Source organism: Ictalurus punctatus, chromosome 6 (genome assembly GCF_001660625.3).
Source record: "Ictalurus punctatus breed USDA103 chromosome 6, Coco_2.0, whole genome shotgun sequence".
Lineage (NCBI taxonomy): Eukaryota > Metazoa > Chordata > Actinopteri > Siluriformes > Ictaluridae > Ictalurus > Ictalurus punctatus.
Genome location: NC_030421.2, coordinates 17,544,810 through 17,564,888, shown reverse-complemented (window position 1 = coordinate 17,564,888; position 20,079 = coordinate 17,544,810). Strand labels below are relative to the sequence as shown.

The window sequence follows — 20,079 nt, the reverse complement described above, 5'->3', positions numbered from 1 at the left end:
CTGAATATAAAATGTTCTCTGTTTATTCCTCAGAGTCTAATTTCTGCTAATCTATTCCTTTTTCTCATACCATTTTCTTCTTCCCTACTCTTGAACAATTTTTTTAAGGTTGCCATGAGAACATGTATGAGCAAGACCAGATAAAAAATATTCTGATTAATTCTCTCAGGCCAAATGCTCAAGTTTCTTTTCAGAACAAAAAGAGTCTTAGAAAGGCCTTGGGTTTTTAATAAAGGCTGAAACTACAACACTACAGAGGCAGAACTGAACCATATGTATAGCTCTCACTATCTCGGCAGCATCCTAAAATCAAAATCAACTAGCTGACCGAGTCCATCAAAGGCCCTGTCCCAAACGCCCCTTTTCCAAGTCTACATGGCATTCTACAACTTTCCTGCAAGCCCGCACTATGCAGATCTATAGTATTCAAGTGTGCAACAATTTAATAGTCAAGCACCTGGGACACAGCAAATGTCTTAATTTCTCACTTATGAACACTCTTATGAGCACTCTGCTCCCCTCTAAGTGAACACTTTATAGGCAGTGTCCTTTAACAGGGGGCATCATCTCCTCCAGTCTGACCTAAACCCTGTCCACCTGCCTCGAGAGCAGACGGCCTGAGGGAACGCACTCTTTACCCCACCAGAGCATCTTCCTCAACACTGCTTTAAAAAGCATTGTGGGAATGTCCTTCAAGCACCATATTTACGATTCATACTACAATATGTACTGAAATAGTAATAATGCATGAATATAAAATTTCATTATTATTTAAAAAACAAACAAACGAGCACATGCAAAAGCAGAATTTGATTGTAAAAATAAACTGCTTCTCAGTCACACTGGCCATGTTTACATGCACCCATTTTCGTCAGTCCGAATGAATTCAATCCGATTGCAGATCGATGTACAGATATATGTACAGTACCCTAAACACTGCAATCCGATTCAAATATTCGTTTATATGTGCATTATATGTATTCCGAACAAAGCTTCTGCACAAGCGCACAGCATCTGTCGTCATGCCAACCATACAATAGCGGAGAAAGAAAGCCATGGACGTGACACCAAATGACCTAATAGGATATTTTTTGCTTTGTTGACATATATAAACATATGTCAGCAATGTTTTTTCCCCCCAAATCTTACTCACTTTAATTTGTTCTACTGACCGACTGAATCCTCCAAATGCATTTCCTCAAACACTTCGTTGAAGAGATCGTTATAACAAACTTTTCTTCTGTCCAGTCTCTCGACAATCTTTTTGTCCTTTAGTATGTTCAACAAATATTTTGTCTCCTCCGCCGACCAGATCTTTCCACCCGATGCCATATTTAAGACGTAAGACGTGAGCATACGCGCCATTGCACTGCACAAGGTATTTTTGAATCAGATTGAGAAATCAATAGGATTCAAGCGTTTCCATGGTCATTTTTTTTCCTTTCGATCGGATTAGAAAAGGAATAAACCACCCCATCCAGTCCGATCGTAACTTCGTTCAGATCGAGCTCAATCAGATCGATAAAGGTGTTTACATGAAGGCTTTTCAGTTAGTGTCATTATTTAAGTCATTACTATCGGATTGTTTGGTTGCATGTAAATGTAGCCAAAACAACTGAAACACAAGAGCCTTTGTCATCAAATAAAAAGCATTAAAAGCTTTCTTTATTTATGTACCATGTTCATCTTTTCCAAGTTTTGACTATCCTTTTTCCTAAATCAATCAATCAATCAATCAATCAATCAATCAATAACAATACTACTACTACTACTACTACTACTACGACTAATAATAATAATAATAATAAACTTTGTAATGGCTACTACAGGTATGTTGCTATAAAGCATTAATATATACCTTCAAAATACATGAATTAAGCTAAAATATTAATACAAATATAAATATATTAACATGTTTATCATGTATAAATACAGCAACACATACTGTCATGTTGATATTGTATATTACTGTATAAGCATATCCTTATGACCATTTATGCCATATATACACTATGCCAATAAAATATTAACCAGATATACAGTACTCACACATGTGATCAAATGTGTCATTAGTTATCCAGATGAAATATGAATGTGTGAATCGAATCATGACACTTGACAATCAACTTCCTGTTTCGGTTTTCATTCCAGTTGTTCTATGTAGATCAAAATATGGTTAGTCAATATTTGTAAGGCATTTTTAAAGTTATTTAAAGCTGGCAATTTTGACAGTCATGGACTTTGGGTGTTATGATGTAATGTATTGAGAGAGTTTTTGGTTGTTTGTTTGTTTAAAGTGGCTCAATGGGACAAATATATATTTGAACTTATCAAACATCTGTCTAAAATGTGTCTCAGGCCTCCGGAAGTGGTTTGCTTAATTAAATTTTAATGTGTCTTGGGTGGATTTACCAGCATTTCTATGTGGGTGTTGATCTAATCCTGCTACTCAAGATGCATTACAATAGCAGGTGTAAATTGGGTTAAAATGTCTCAGAAGGTTCACAGGGAATATTGCTCCAATTCATATTTGTATGAGCGAGTGTGATGCCCCTCATGCCTCCAGACTAAGGTTAATTGTCAGAGAGTGTCCTAGGAGCTCATACACCCTGAACATAGCAGATCATTATTCATCATGAGAGCTGAACCTGAGCAGAATCAGAGCACACTGACCTCAGGGTGAGCCTAGTTTCCTCTCTCTCTCTCTCTCTCTCTAATCTCCACATCTACCTCTTACCTACAGTATTTCACTGTATATTTCTCATTTCTCACTCTATACTTCCTATTCTTTTCTCTTATCCATTGCTCCATTCAGTCACCTAACTTCTTCCTGTTTCTGTAGCACTTGTATCCCTCATGTCTTATGTCTCTCGCTTCTCCTTATGTCTGTCTCTTCAGCTCTCACACTCTGTGGAAAAGACTATTTTTGGTAGGGGCATGAGTAAGTGTGGAATAGATGAGTATTTCTCTCTCACTCTCTCTCGTTCTCTCTCTCTCTCTCTCTCTCACACACACACACACACACACACAGAATCTCTCTCTCTCTCAGAGTGAAATTGAATAACACAATTGTATTAGCTTCACTCCATGTCATGCAATGACATCCTAGTAAAAAAAACCTGACATGCATACACATTTTCCTCTCACAGTGTTCCCCCCCTCCCCGCCCCCCTCTGTCTCCCCCTCTCTCTGTGTGTGCGTGTGTGAATTATCCTGACAAACAAAATGTCCTATGTATGAAAACCAGAAACAAATGAGAGTAACCTTGCCAGGACGAGAAAGATAGTGCTTTTCATTAGGGCTGCAACTAATGATTATTTTCCCTAATCGATTAATCGACCGAACTTTCAGTACCATTTTTTTTTCATGATTTTTAAAAAATAAAATCCACAAACTGAGTGTTACAAAAATAAACTTCAGACTAAAACTTGACAAGTTTACAAGTATAAGTTTATATATAGTTTACATTATATAAGCATTTATATTTTATGGATGCACAAAAAAGCACTGATAATTAAACTACAGTCCTAAATGAATAATAAAATCTCCCTTACACTACACCTTATGGTTTCTATGACTCACTGCCTTTATACATATTGTTTTACTTATGTTTACTTTGATCGTACCATTTAATTTGACATTGCAGAGCTTACTTATCACCGTGTCTACATTGTGAGTGAGGACTTTACAAATAGATCACTTCCATTATAATAAACTACAGAATTTGCACTGTATCACACAAATACAACATATAATGACAATAAACTTGAATTAAACTAAATCTTTTAAGCAACTTGTACCAGTTTCCCCAAGAACTTGCACACAGTGGAGCATTTTGGATATAAACATAATTTGTGCTCGTGCATCACTGTTGTGTGTCCGTCCTACACAAGCTCCCCTGCTGTAAAGTTTCATTTTCTTTGTGGCATTTAATATAAAATGCCCCCCGCCTTAGAGGACTTGGAGGTCGCACACCTTTTTCTTCAGTCGCTTGACTATTACTCCTCCGTCTGATGGTGACAGAGGTCATGTTGGGAATAAAAGGTAACATTGACATAAACAGTAAACTGAAGAAAGTCATTGTCGGTGACTCTGGGTATCTGCTAAACCTAGCAGTTGCCGAAGTGTCCTTGGGCAATACACTGAACCCGGACACCATGTGCCATTGACTGGGAAACGGCTTATACTTCCGGTTAGTAAAAAAAAAAAAAACCTAATAGTCAATTTGAAACGATATTACCTTTCTAAAATTCATATACTAGACAGTAGAGTACACAGTGTAAATGCATAGTACGTCATTTGAGACACAACTTTGGTCTGTATTCTCCGATGCGTGTTTTTGGAACAGAAGTAATGTAGTGAGTAAATGCACCTCATCCCGGGCGCAGACCCCCTAATCTATAATGACATATGTTGACAACAATTTTCATAATCCATTATTAGCGATTTTATGGATTAGTTATTGCAGCTCTACTTTTCATACAAGATATGTTTTGGGGGTTTTTCCCCTCTGGAACTAAAGATATATAAAAACAAACAAACATGTATTTGTGTTTACCGAGGTTTGGATAAGTGTAAAAATGTCTTTTTTATACATGTACTAGACAGTTATATACATATTATACAGTATATACTAGGTTACATTTGTAAAAGCTCTGAAAAAGTCACAAAAATGAACATAAACTGTACTGTGCCGTCTTGAAATATATGTCTTACTATATTCCTGTCCTTCCATCATCCCTATGATTGGTGCAAAGAACAGATGCCATCTATTCTACTCGTTTATTGTTCAGCAAGAGTAAGAAAAAGTTATTAAAAGATTTCAGCTGTTTTTTGTTTTGGCAAACACAACAATCCTTTACCTAGGACACCAGCAGATGTCATATTGTATGATGCACTACAATGGACTGCATTCACCTGATGTCAAATTTAGCCATTGTTCATTATTCATTATGCAAGCGACAGTTTTACACAATTTTATTCAACTGAAGCGTCTCGTATAGTCTACAAAATGATTCTGGGTGATACAGACTTTCATTACTTGCTATTAACAGTAGACTAGAATCCATAAAGGAACCGAAGCAACAGATTTTGGACTCCGAATATCTCTTGACTATTTGACTGCTCTTGGGGTAATGAGAAATCTGTCTACATTTCATTTTTAGATGAACTTTTATTTTATTTGTCTAAATATTGTAATACTGTGTGCTTTTGTTGTTGTTGTTTTTAAATATTATAAGATGGGATGGATTAAATAAAGAGAACATATAACAATGGCAAAGTCTCTGCTTAATCTGTGTGACTCACCAACCATCAGAATATTGTTCCTGGAATGGTGTTCAGTTTTTAATCAATGCCAGCTACATGTAAGCTCACAAACAAGATTATATGATGGATATTCACAAACACACACAAACACACCATAGACCTACACAGTACAGTGATGTGCACAACCAACAAAGTTAGTACACAAACCCATTTGTCGTGGATTTCTGTCTTTCCCAATACTGACTGGTTTTTCCAAATTCTGTCTGATCTTTTCCAATACTGACTGTTTGTTCCCAATACTAACTGTTTATTCCCAATACTGACTGGTCTCTCTCAATACTGACTGGTCACGCTCAATACTCACTGGTCTCTCTCAGTACTGACTGGTCACGTTCAATACTGACCGGTCACGCTCAATACTCACTGGTCTCTCTCAATACTGACTGGTCACGTTCAATACTGACTGCTCTCTCTCAATACTGACTGGTCACGTTCAATACTGACTGGTCACGCTCAATACTGACTGGTCTTTCCCAATACTGATGTGTGTGTGGAAATACTGTAGGGCATTTAAGCTCACACAAGGGAAAGCAATGCTCTTTAATTTGGGCCGACACCCTTTCAGAGCATGCAAGCAACTTATCATTCCTTAGAATCTTAGGGAGATAGGAACTAACGGTGTACTGGCCAAGGTGGAGCAGAGAGAACACGCCACTAAGAACTCTAGGAAACCTAAAGTGTGTATGTGAGCCTTAACTACAGAATTTCCATTAAAGATGAGGTTTTAACTGCATCTGTAGTATATGTGCAATTACTACAGACAAGTATTTCAACACCATCCCTCCAGGATTTTGTGATTGTGCAATTGGCTAAATTAACGCAAAATCAAGCAAACTTCAAATTTATCGCAGATTTTCTTCAGATTTGGGCCAAGATGTGTTGTGTGACATCATGGCAACACGCATTCAGTCAAAGCCACTTCAATTCATGTACGTCGAACATGAGTACAGCTAAAAGTTCTCATTTACCAACACACATCAACGTGACAGACTGTGCAAAATAATTTCCTGCAATTGTAATTTCATCAATTCCAAGTAGCTTTCTGCAAAAAAAGCACCAAAAAAACTGCATATTGCAATGCAAATTTTTTGGGGAAAAAATGCATTTTAAGCGTTTTTGGCCACAACAATCACAAAAAAAAACTCCACAAAATCCTGTACAGACTGACTGAGATAACAGAAGACTATGACTCTATCTGGATTTGGATTTAAACTTGAAGTGGGTGTGGTCTAAATAAGAAGAAGTTTTCGTTGTTTCTTTTGCAAAATACTGAAAAAAAATCCAGATGTAGAAATGCCAGCAATTCGTGAATTCTGGCTCTGACAGTTCCTCAACCTCAGCTACATTATGTGACTTTTGTTTATACCTGTCCATGATATGTTCTAACAAATTTAGTTAGCTCTAAAAACAAACTAGCAGGCAGTTACTAAGAATACTATAAATGCATCGTGCGGTGCTGCTGTTCATATTAATGAACGCGGTCTTTGTTTGTCCCCCAAAAGTATCCTATTTTGACCGTTTACCCAAGTCTGCATGAAAGTAAAAGCCTCACACATCTCTATTATTCAGCAGGATCCCAGTCCTGATGCCTCTAATCTAGAACCTGTGAACATGTGACCCTATCAGCCAAACAGTGTGCTTCATATTCGTATCTGTATTTGTACACATTATCTGTTCATTCTGAATAACATATTTGTATTCAGTTACATCTCCAGTATCCTCTTTGAGGTCTCAAAATTAGACACGTTTGAGACAATGTCTTACTTTTCTCAGCACAAGTTCTTATCCAGTTTAGTCACACAAAAAATGCATTTACATTTGGCAACCATCCTTATACAAAGCGAATACATTTATCTCATTTCTACATCTGAGGAGTTGAGGGTTAAGGGCTTTACTCAAGGGCCCAACAGTGGCAGCTTGGCGGTGCTGGAGTTTTGAACTCATGACCGTCTGCTCAGAAGCACAATGTCTTAACCACTGAGCTGACACGGTGGTACCACAGATGTGGTAGGAGAACAAAAAAAATTGCACTGAAACATTCCTTTAAATCTAATCCGTCCACCATTCTTCGCATTTCATGCATGAAATCTGTCGATTGAGCGATGAGCTCTTGAAATGCTCTTAATCTTACACGGTATACCACTTACATCTGATTCTTATGACTGTACATTACAAAATGGCTTTTTATATATACTTAGTGCATGTTTCAGAATGAAATGCCACTTTCACAGTCACAAAAATAAGAAAAAATAAACACATTTATACAGATTATGAGGTTTTAATCCAGCAGCACTAAGGGAGAAAAAAGGCAGGAGATACTGCTGAGAAAAAAACCCCCTAAATTTTAGGATTAAGACACATTCCTTCTATATCTAAACCACACCTAGGTTTGGAGTGTGAATCTTTCTCCTTAGTTTCTGTTCTGCAGTTTGAAAAGCTACATCTGAGTGATACAATCAGACACAACCCAATCAATCCTCCCTTCTACGATTTACACTCACAGGTTTGTCATCTTTAACTGCCGTCTATCTCTTACCCTGTTTACCCAACACAGACGCACAAAGATGCAAGCACACAAATGCTATCATCATCCTTATCGCCATCAGCATCAAAAACACACCCCCAGCACTCTGTTTACACTCGGAGTCTTGTATCTGAGTTGCGTCCTAATAAGATTTGACCCCATTTATATTTGTAGTGAAATGTGTCTCTGCATAGCCAGATTTTAAATCCTGACTGCTGCATTAGACACACTATGCAAATCATCTCATAACCTTTGCTCATCAGATTTTAGCGCTGTGCCTCATTATTAGTTGTTTTATGCAAAAGATGCTGACACTGTCACAGGTCTTGTGACTTTACGTCCCTCTAAAGGTGCCAATTTGAGCAACATTAGATCTGTGTGTTTTGATGTAATGTATTACGAGGGGGGGGGGGACAATGTGGCTTGTAGAGATGGATTTCTGGGAAGCACTTTGCACCTGGTCGTTTCATGCATGCTGGCTATTAGGATTATATCCGAATTAGGGATTATTCAATTCAATTTTCACATGTAAATGAACCCTGGATATACCCAGTGACAACCTAAAAGCCCCTTGCAATATACTGTACAGTACCACAACTCACGTGGAGCATGGAGATGGCAATTTTAAAGAACATTTTGTCATGAAATTTGATTCCACAACCATCTTTTGCATAAAACAGCTTGAAACTAGGTCTACAGATAGCTGCATGTTGTTATGAGGTGATTTGAATATTACATGTGATGGAGAGAGGAGACAGGATTTGACAGGATTTTCCAATTTGGCTCCGAATGTAAATGCCTGCAGTAAACATCTTATCATAATACAATCCAGATACAAAACTCATTAAAGCAAGCAGGTTTAAACAGGGTCTCAGACCTGACCTCCTGACCTCCTGTGTTTAAACATTCAAGATTAAAGCTGTTTTAAATGTGTCTTAAGTAATGAAACGCAACATGCTGTTATAGGGAAACATTCAACAAAGGGGCAATATGATGCAGCACAGTATTAAGTGCAGCTATTATTATCACTCCTAAAATGTTATAGGCCAATTTGACTCATTTACACATTCAAGATGTCTGAAATACTGGTTAATCTCTCTTTTGCTCTATGAAATTTTTTGACTTTCCTCATTTAGGGTCAGGAACTTATATGCAAATATTTCTTCTAATGGCCTGTCTCGGACAAGCCATAATAAAGTTTTATTGTTTTAAGGTGGCGGCTGTGGTTCAGGTGGTAGAGCGGGTTGTCCACTAATTGTAGGGTTGGCGGTTTGATTCCCGGCCTGCATGACTCCACATGCCGAAGTGTCCTTGGGCAAGAAACTGAACCCCAAGTTACTCCCGATGGCAAGTTAGCACCTTGCATGGCAGCTCTGCTACCATTGGTGTGTGAGTCTGAATGGGTGAATGAGGACCAGTGTAAAGAACTTTGTAGAACCGCTAAGGTTAAAAAAGCGCTATATAAGTGCAGTGCAGACAATTTAAGCTGTTTTTGGGTGTATTTAAACTGTGGAACTCATTTTGACCCATAACATAATGGATGTAATCTTTTCTTCCAACATAACAGGAGGGTTAAACTACAACAATTTGCTAATTAGTATGTTTTCATTTATTAATGAACGACATGTCCTACATTACTATTTATAGCAACTTTTAAGGTTGCAGAATGTATGGGAAACAAGTTAGCTCCTGTTATCTCTTACATTATAGCAACTATTAACATTTGTTCCCAAGCTCTCTATTTGGTTCTCTAGTACATTTAATAAGGTATGTCACTTTTAAAAAAAAAAGAAAAAAAAAGAGAGTCTTCTGTCCTGAAGACTCTCCCATGGGGGGAGACTTAATGAATGTTATCCTAACCTGTGTTCCTTGCCCCTGTCTCCTCTGACTTGCTCATTAGGAATAAACTTAAATAAAAATGTTATATCCAGACTTTCTGTGATGCTGCTTTGTGACAATGTGCATTGTTAAAAGCGCTAAATAAATCAAATTGAATTAAACTGAGAGTTAGAAAATGTTGATCCCTGAGACACCTTCTATAAATGTGAAATAAACTCTTCACGTTAAATCTCCTGACAAAAAGCTTGTTTTGAAATATTACTGATTATGCATATGAACAATAGTTATACAAGGATAAGTCAAATGAGAACCTTAAAAGTGTGACATAAATTGCAACTGAATCAATATGCTTTCTAGGCATCCAGAAAACCACTTGTTAAAGCGCACCTATTATGGTTTTGAAACGTGCCTAATTTTGTTTTAAAGGTCTCATACAATAGATTTACATGCATCCAAGATAAAAAAGAGAACACTTTAACGTGCTCATAATTTAAACTGCAGCATTACCTTTTTTCCCCAGTGTCAAAAACGACTCGTTAAATGATCCGTTCTAAAGGATTAATTCTAAACTCCTCCTTTCAGAGAACATACTCTGCTCTGATTGGTCAGATGTCCCAGTCTGTTGTGATTGGTGTATCACTGTCAGCATCTGTCAAAAATGAAACGCCCACTACCATAATGAGTTTCAGCTCCGTCTGTTCACGAGCAACCGATGAAGACCAGAGGCGGGGCTTTTTGTTACAAACCTGCGTAGGTTAGTACAGGAAGTAAGTCTGGAATTACTAACGACTCGTTTCAGCTGTTCAGAATCACTTCCTTCTTTTGGGTGTCAAAAACTCAGTGTGTCGTGCGCTTTGATTTTTGAAACTTTCCAGACTTTTTACATTCACAAACAGCTCTATAACACACTACATGAAAGGTAATATCTGAAAAACCATAATAGGTGCACTTTAAGTGTTAGAACACTTGCACTGAATAAAATGGAGATCATGTAAAACACTTTACAATTGTCTGACACCTATTCGCAATAAACAATGCAAAATTAAACATTTTGTCCTAGGTATTGCGTCAGCATTAAAGACGTAGAAGAAGAAACTGTTAATAATTAGGTTTGGATTACGTGGAGTGTCCATACAAGTCCCTGTGAGTGATCTGTTACTATAGAAACGATAAAAGTGCATTGATATAAACCTGTGGTTTGTATTACAGCTGCCAATATTGTCAGAGCTGCTGTTGTAGAAGATGAATCAACACCTTCTGTCCAACCAATTCAATGTGCTGTTGAATAATTGCATTCATACCTGCATTTTATGTAGATAAATACATATACAGATGTAATTTTGATATTGAAGACACACACGTGTGAACTAGTCAAACACATTCACTGTCCATTTATTCTCAGACCTAAACTCGAACAACTCCAATAAGTAATACATAAATAAATAAAATAAAATAAAATAATAGAACCACGAGCAGGGTTGTAATTAATGGGTTAGCCTACAGATCAGTTTCATTATGTCAGATGTATCACTGTATACAGTAGACAGTGCGTTAATTCCTCACTGCACTGGCATTAATAGGGTTAAATCTAAAGAATTCAGGGTTCACACAGAGGGGCTGAAAAAAAGCACACAGAGACTCTTACTGACTTCTTACTGAGTTCAAATGGGAGATGGTTTTAACATCTGTTTTTGTCATTTAATAATAATTCTTCTTCCCATTATTATTATTATTATTTTGCATTTTAAATGACTTACCTGTGCATGACAGCAAACTGCAGCCAGCAGAACAACAGCTGCAAGACTTCGGAACATCTGTACAGAACGGGGAGGAGGATGGAAGAGAAAGAAGAGAGGGAATAAAGAGAGGGGGAAAAATGGGTGCAAAATGACTCTATAATTAAAACCAAGTCTCGTGACTCAGGACAAGAAATGTATACTAGATATAGGGAAAATTTATGGAGCGTACCCGGTTACGATTACTTACCTTTTTCTTTGTTTGTTTGTTTGTGAGCAGCTCCGGTTATGGAGGAAAGAGAAAAGCTCCGCTTCACGCGCGGCTCTACACACCGAGTGGACAGGAAATTCGGCTCGCGCTCAGGAATCCGGACGAAGCGTTTAGCCCCGCCCCTTCGTCACGTGATCAATCAATATGCCTTCAACTGAAGACCGCTCTGAATTCATTGGCTCTACTAATTATAGCAGACAATTCAAATTAACGTTTTAATGCAATCTTATGTATTTTTTTATTTAACTCTTGCATTTTGTTCATTTTGTTTTATGTTATCAGTAGTTTATAACTGCTATATTAGATTCAAGATTCAATCATTTGAAAATATATTATGCTATGTATTGAATGTATGTTGACATATACACAAGAAGAAGTTAATAATAATGAATAATAATAATAATAATCCATCCATATTCTGTACTGCTTGTCCTACTCAGGGTCATGGGGAGCCTGGAGCCTATCCCTGGGGACTGGGGACACACTGGCTGGGGTGCCAACACATCACAGGGCACAATCGCACACACATTCTATAAACAATCAGCCTACAGCACATGGATCTGGGGGAGGAAACCGGAGTACACAGAGGAAACCCCCGTACAGGGAGAACATGCAAACTCCGTGCACACAGGGTGGAGGCAGGAATCAAACCCCCATCACTGTAGGTGTGAGGCAAATCTGCTATCCACTAAGCCACCTTGACCCCTAATAATAATAATAATAATAATAATAATAATAATAATAATGATAATAATAATAAAGACAGTAAAGTAAATGTAAAACAATTTATAAAAGAAACAATAAATAAAAACAACAGTGTTGAGATGTAGTGCGGGATGACAGTATGCAGAGGAAGAAATCTGAATGTAAAAACTACTCATATAAATAACAGTGGTCGTAATTAATCGCATCCATCCATCCATCCATCCATCTGTCTGTCCATCCACCTGTACTGCTTATTCTACTCAGGGTCACAGGGATCCTGGAGCCTATCCCAGGTTACTCGGGGCACAAGTCATAGGACAATCTGAACAGGGTGCCAACCCATCGCAAGACACAATCGCACACAAACTCACACACCCATTCACACACTACGGACAATTTGGAAATGCTAATCAGCCTACAGCGCATGTCTTTGAACTGGGGAGGAAACCGGAGTACCCAGAGGAAACCCTGAAGTACCGGGAGAACATGCAAACACCACGCACGCAGGGCAGAGGCGGAAATCAAACCCCCATCCCTGGAAGTACGAAACAGTAAGGGTCGCTTTAGGTCATATTTGCATAAGGTAGTCTATTGAATAAAGGTATTTACATGAGTTATTGTGCAAAAGAGGCTAATTGGATATTAAGGTGGACCTGGTCTCATCTCAGTACATGCTGTAAAGTGAACGGTATGTTTTATACTTTCATTGTGTTGGTGTGAGGGGAAGATGGTAGTGTAGGTGAAAGTGGTAGTGGGTGGTGCTTGTTATTGAGTCTGAGAGCCTGGGGGTTCAGCCTGTCTGGGAGTCTGCTTTTCAAGATGCTGCCCACAGTGGCAGACGAATTTGTTCGCTCCACACATGATCTCTGCTCTCATGTATGTTATATTAAATAGCGATTTTCCATAGTATTTTTACATTTACATTTACATATTTGGCAGATACTTTTATCCAAAGAGACTTATAACTGAGCTGAGTAGATGATGAGTAAAGGTCCTGTTCAAAAGCTTAACAGTGGCAGTTTAGTGGTGGAGTGATTGGAACTCACAGCCTTTGAATCAGTAGCCCAAAGCCAAAACCGCTGAACCAACATTACTTAGTATACAAACTCACATGTTCGGAACTCCAACCTATTTTTGTTTTACTTGGCCTAACACACCTAACTGAATAAATCAGCTCATTAACAGCCCTTCATCAGTTAAAGTGGATGTATTTGAGCAGGGAAAACACTAAAATGTGCATGGGGTACTTGATAACCACGGTTGGGATCCTGTAGTGTAGGGTATTAAAAATGAAACCATTTTTTTTTTTTTTATGTGGCTGTTGAGGAATTTGATAAAACTGATTTAAAAGCAGTTGAATTTTCTTATCAGACTCTTCTAAGGGCATGGCCTAATATTTTCACATTTACATTTTTACTCATTTGGCAGACGGTTTTATCCAAAGCCTGACAATACTGGCATTAAAACTCACAACTCACATCAGTGGACATCAAAAATATCAGATAAATCATCATGAAAAGAGTTTGAATAATAAACAAAAGGAATGATTTCAAGTTTTGTCAAGAACCTTATATTTTTCAAACAGATAAAGGTTTATTATTAACTTTGTTCATTGGTTAATAGCTGTCACAGTGTCTCCATTAGGGACGTTCTTGCAGTATAAGAAAAAAGAAACAGTGCCTGTACAAATACACATACACACTCAGATAAGCAATGTTTTCCACAAGAAGTATCATAACTGGTGCAACAGAGCATTAGCAGAAAGTCTAATACAATGCTCTTGTGAGCATGAAACTGAGTTAAATTATGCTAGATTCTCTTTATACATTATAATAAGAAAAAGTAAACATCAGGGCAGAGTGCATGTTCTAATTAAATTTGGCTGTGATAAGAAAATGCAAATGTAACCCACTGTCTCTTTATTCCAAAAAGCAAAACAGCACAAATGCTTGCAGCAGTAAAGTATGTTTAAAATGCAAATACAGGCTCTGTTGCAGCTGCTGCTTTTATCCCATAATCAACTGAAACATTCTGATATATTGAATTTTGATTCATTTTGGAGGAAATGCAGGGTGGTGAGGAGGAGAACATCCTACAGTGGATGATGATTAAATATGTAAATGTATCTCAAACCCACAAAAGGAATGAATAATCAATGCGTAGTCAAAAAAACATACCTCATACAAGATTCACCATTAACAAGAGGTTTTGTTGAGTGCACTGATTAGTCTGGAATATTATGCTGATTAACATGAATAAATTAATTAACAAAATAAAAAAATGATCTTAGCAGTTTTATCTTGTACACACACACATACACACACACACACACGCACACACACACACACACACACACACACACACACACACACACACACAGAGAATACACACATTAATTATATTATGACTTAAGGATAAAGCCTGTGTCCATGAAATACGTTTTATTTTTCATTGATTACACAGGTAGAAGTTGACCTGCTATTCAAAATGAATTACTGCCTGTTGCACCTCCTCTGGTGCCCACAGGATTACCCTGCTAGCCAACATGCCTCACACAACCAAAACCATGCAGGCCTCCCCAGTGACTAAGACTGTAGAGAGCCCCACTGGCAACGTTAATGCATGCTCAGTGCCACTGGTTCCATATGGTTTCCTCATGTTACACCTAATACACTCTTGCCTAATACAACATGCTTGCCTAATACAACCAGAGCCATACAGACCTTCCCAGTTAATAAGGTTGTGACAAGATGCACTGGCACCTTTAATGCATGCTCAATGCCCCTGGTTCCATATGACATAGATCAGCTGTAGGATCGTCAGCCGGGTACCACTGCTCAACAATGTTTAACTCTTTTAACCCTGGAACCCTCATGGTTGAGCAGTGGCAGGGACATCTCCCTGCCACACCCTACATCTAGACTTTGGGTTATATGTTATTACCACAACACGTCTCTTTTCTCCTCACCCAGATCCAAAAGCTGCTTTTCTCTGCCTCTTCAGCCAGGTCTTCAGTTTTTCAATAGACATGAACAGTTGTTCCAGCTTTTAATGTAGCAGACTTTTTTTTTTAACAGCAAAAACTTAATGCAGCTGGTATCCACCAGTACTACAGTGCGTCTCATCCTCATGGACTGCACCAGATTTGTCAGTTCTTGCTGTGAGATGTTACACCACTCTTCCACCAAGGCATTTGCAAATTCTCGATCACATTTGGGGAGACAAATGATTACATGTAATTTTCCACTGCAGTTAGCTGTCCTTCCTGTCTCCCTGTAGCACCGTCTTAGATGTCTTACATTACAGACAATGCAGTTTATTTCTCTGGTCACATATGCAGTCCTCTTGCCTCCCTGCAGCAGGCCTATGACATGTTCACGCAGGTGAGCAGGAACCCTAGGCATCTTTCTTGTGGTGTTTTTCAGAGTCAGTAGAAAGATCTCTTTAGTGTTCTAAGTTATTATAACTGTGACCGTAATTGCCTACCACCTGTAAACTGTTAGTGTCTTAAAGACTGTTCCACAGGTGCACATGCAATAACTGTTTATGGTTCATTGAACAAGCATGAAAAATATAATTTAAATGCTTTCCGATAAAGATCTGTAAAGCTTATTTGGATTTTACAAAATTATCTTTAAAATACAGTCTCCTGAAAAAGGGACGTTTATTTTTTTGCGGAGTATATTTGTAACACTCAGTTTGTGGATTTAAATAAAACTGAAAAATGGTATTGTAAGATTGTTTCCGCCCCCATCCGAGTAATCGATTAATTGAAAAATAATCAGGTGATTAATCGATTATGAAAATAATCGTTAGTTGTAGCCCTAGCCAAAACAATGCAGTGTATCGCATTATTTCATTCAATACAAGGCTCTTCATTGGATACATCAGAGTATTGAACACACACACACACACACACACACACACACACACACACAGACACACACACACACACACACACACACACATATATATATATATATATATATATATATATATATATATATATATATATATATTAGACACCCTTTGTTAAAGATTTTTATTTTATGACTTGTACATTATCGAGTTAGTATAAAAACATTTTAGATTTCCAAACATTAATTTTCTAGCACAAAATTATTTCCATCTTTCCAGCAAAAATGAAATGTTACAGAAAATTTGTTGTATGTCAGTAAAGAAAGCAGCATATTAAGTGGTAAGAGACACTTTCAGACAAATGATAGCTGCTGGGTTTTGCTGCAAAAATAAAATGCAAATGCAAAAGTCAAAGTCTCCAGAAGAACCGTGGCTGGTTCTGTAAGATGCTCAGTAAAACTTACAGCTCATTTCCTTATAAAAGTGCACTAAGACTACTTTGTTCGTCACACCAAATATTGGCTTTGTTTCATTTATTACTGTTTACGGTTCTTTATAGTATTTTTTAAATGGAGAAACATTTATTTACATTCATTTACATACAACATTTATTTTCAAGGCATCTCTGCTTTACATCATTTCTTTTGCAAGAAATTTGCACAGTACTGTATAAACACAATTTAAAATGTTGGATTGTGGTTACCACTTCTGAAACAATGAGAAATTAATTACAGACGTCACCCCTGAGAACCCCTGGACTACAGAACAATTGTTTTAATCAATATGTTCAGGAATATCAGGTGTTAGAATAATAAACAATTTCCCTGCCTGACCACAATTCATTCAAGTATATTGATTTGGGCTAAACATCAGCTATTTACTGAGCACTGGGCATAATCCCATTTTCAAGGCTCCACGTGATTACTGCAGCCAGATAGTAATCATAATGAGTTCAGACTCTATAACAAGTGCAAACAAAATGGTTTGGCTCAGACATGTGCATTCTCTGTGTAAAAACACCCCACCAAGCCAAATGTAAACCCTGTAGCCTTCTACTTATCTCTTTGTCTCTTTATCTGTAAAGACAGCCATAAGGGTTGACTGATCATTCTAAAATAACTCCAGCAGAATTGTTTAGGGTTAGCAGCCCATAGATAAGCATCTTACAAAGCATTCAAGTTGATAAACACTGACATTTGTTAACTCCTTCCCATTAAAAAGCATACTGATGTTGGCAGAGATGGACCTTCTGTTTTTCACACTTTATCTCTGCCTGCCATGCTGCACACATGCCAGGCTGTCAGGCAGGTAGGGAGAGGAAACGGAGGTGGTTTTGGTAAAAAAAAAAAAAAAAAAAAAAAAAGACAGATAAAAAGAAGGATTGGGGAGAGCAGTAGGGAGTAGATCGAGAGAATGCATTTACAGAGAGAAACAGGGAGAGCAACAGAGAGAGAGAGAGAGAGAGAGAGAGAGACAGAGAGAGAGAGACATGAACATCCAGTAGTATTTTTAAACCCAGTCCCACGCATAAATCGTAATTCATGATTAGTTTGTATATCTGTGTCCAACTATCCATGGTAGCACTAACATCCCACTAAGAACACAAGTATCAACTCATATTACATTACATATACATACATACTGCATATAAATGCCATTTACACACCTTCTTGACACCTCATTGACATTTGTAAGATACTTAATGATAACTACTGAAATTACTGAATTTAACCTCTTTATATTCTCAGTACAGTTCAGCATACCTTTCATATTACTCAACTTACAGCTTAATACACTATAGTAAATAATATTAATTAATATGGCTAAATGCAGGGTGCACGGTAGCTTAGCACGTTCGCCTTACACCTCCAGGGTTGGGGGTTCAATTCCCACTGCTGCCCTGTGTGTGTGTGTGTGGAGTTTGCATGTTCTCCCTGTGCTGCGGGGGTTTCCTCCGGGTACTCCGGTTTCTTCCCTCAGTCCAAAAACATGCATGGTAGGCTGATTGGCATGTCCAATGTGTCTGTAGTGTATTAATGGGTGTGTGAATGTGTATGTGATTGTGCCCTGCGATGGATTGGTACCCTGTCCAGGGTGTACCCCGCCTTGTGCCCCATGCTCCCTGGGATAGGCTCCAGGTTTCCCGCGACCCTGTAGGATAAACGATATAGAAAATGGATGGATGAATAAATGAATGAATATTAGGAAAGGAATAGAATACATGAAGGTGTGCTCTTACAGGAAAACAATCAACAACATGGTAGTATGATGAGTTACTATTACCATTATTTTCCAATAATAGCATGCCCTGAAGTGTATTATTCCTCTCATACCACAGCAATTTACCAACAATTACAATTTTTTATTTATTAATAAATTACATTGTCTGTTTTATCCATTTATAGTTACATTAAACATTATGGAACGTCCATGAAACAAGTTCCACATTACATTGTAGCAGCTATAAACAGTCGTTCCCCAAATAGTCGTTCCTTCTTTTTTCCCTCTTGAAGTTAAAAGACAAAGAAATGCAGCTTGATGTGTTATTTGAAGACTTTCTTGTGTCAGTTAACCTAAGTTACAGCTTTATCTCTAAAAGGTACAAAGCACTGCAATTGGAGAATCCTTCCAAAAATGCTAAACGAACGTGTCCTCACATCAACAATTCCACACATTTTTTAAATCTATGGCACATCCACTATAAAAGTCCCTGTGAAAGTTGTTACTATAGAAACATTTTGGAACACATGCAACACATTGTCTAGATGAAAAACATGCAATTCGTTTTTGGTAGCATCCTTCATATTTGACAGTTAGATAGATAAAAGATACCAATTTCCTTTGAAATCCAATAATAGTGGGTACATAAAGAGCTAAGTGAACAATTTGGAAGTGATTTAAAAAGAAAAAAAAAAAGAACATTGTGTACAACCTTTCATTTTCCAGGGTAATATTGAAAAATCGCCATAAAGCTGAAGTTATAAATGAAATTACATTCACTTATCATATTATGATTTTCTGTGTTGCCACAATTGCTTTAAAATGGATGGTTCACATGACAATATGCATGAAAACAGTATATGTTTTAAACTGTATTACAATACACTTATTCTTCTCCATACCATTTTAATGGTAGAAATTACATTTCTGTCACTGGCACTGATGGTAAAAAGAAATTGGCTTGACTGCCAGTGAAAGACACTTCTATCTGCCATTAAAGAAATACCTGCTAGCGGTATAATACAGACACATCTACTTCATGCAGATAATATCTAGTGATGCTGCTCACACATACAGACTGCCAGCTACTATATAGAGGGAGCTTAGCCTTGTTTGATTCCTCACAGTTCTAGGCAAGACTTAGAAATCTTATAAATGCAGATATTTGACCTGTAATATCAGAAATAATCTGAAATATTGAAACTGTGTATGCAATCATACAGTACATGCACTTTACAAACAGGAAGTTGACTAAGCTTTATTGAAAAACACATACACTGAAAGAACAATCCACACATGGAATTATAATTATCATATCATCACATACTGTAAAAGAAAACGACAATATGCTACATTGTAAACCGGAGTTTCACATATGCACCATTCTAGGTACAAAAACAGATGGAAGCTAATTATACCATACGCATAGCTGCATAGCTGACAATGATATCACACATTTTTACTGTCAGAGCTCAGTGTGTGTGTGTGTGTGTGTGTGTGTGTGATACACCATACTTAATACCAGGTTTAGTAATTAAAGCCTTGACCCCTGACAAGCTGTCATCTACCATTCTACATCTCACAGTGAACAGGTGGCT

The 20,079-nt window shown here is 37.6% G+C and overlaps 1 protein-coding gene across 2 annotated transcripts in view; it reads right to left on the bottom strand.

The window, feature by feature from the left end:
* fstl1b (follistatin-like 1b) overlaps positions 1-11,827 on the bottom strand; it is a 66,784-nt gene extending 54,957 nt beyond the window's left edge. For both annotated transcript variants that reach the window (XR_006982681.2, XM_017470164.3), the window contains exons 1-2: positions 11,678-11,827; positions 11,449-11,505 (exon numbers count right to left, since the gene is read on the bottom strand). Coding sequence is in view for 1 of the 2 variants with exons in the window: in XM_017470164.3 (XP_017325653.2) it covers positions 11,449-11,505 (57 nt within the window). In the remaining variant the exon portion in view is untranslated. The remainder of the gene's footprint in view (positions 1-11,448; positions 11,506-11,677) is intronic.
* Positions 11,828-20,079: the final 8,252 nt, after the last annotated feature.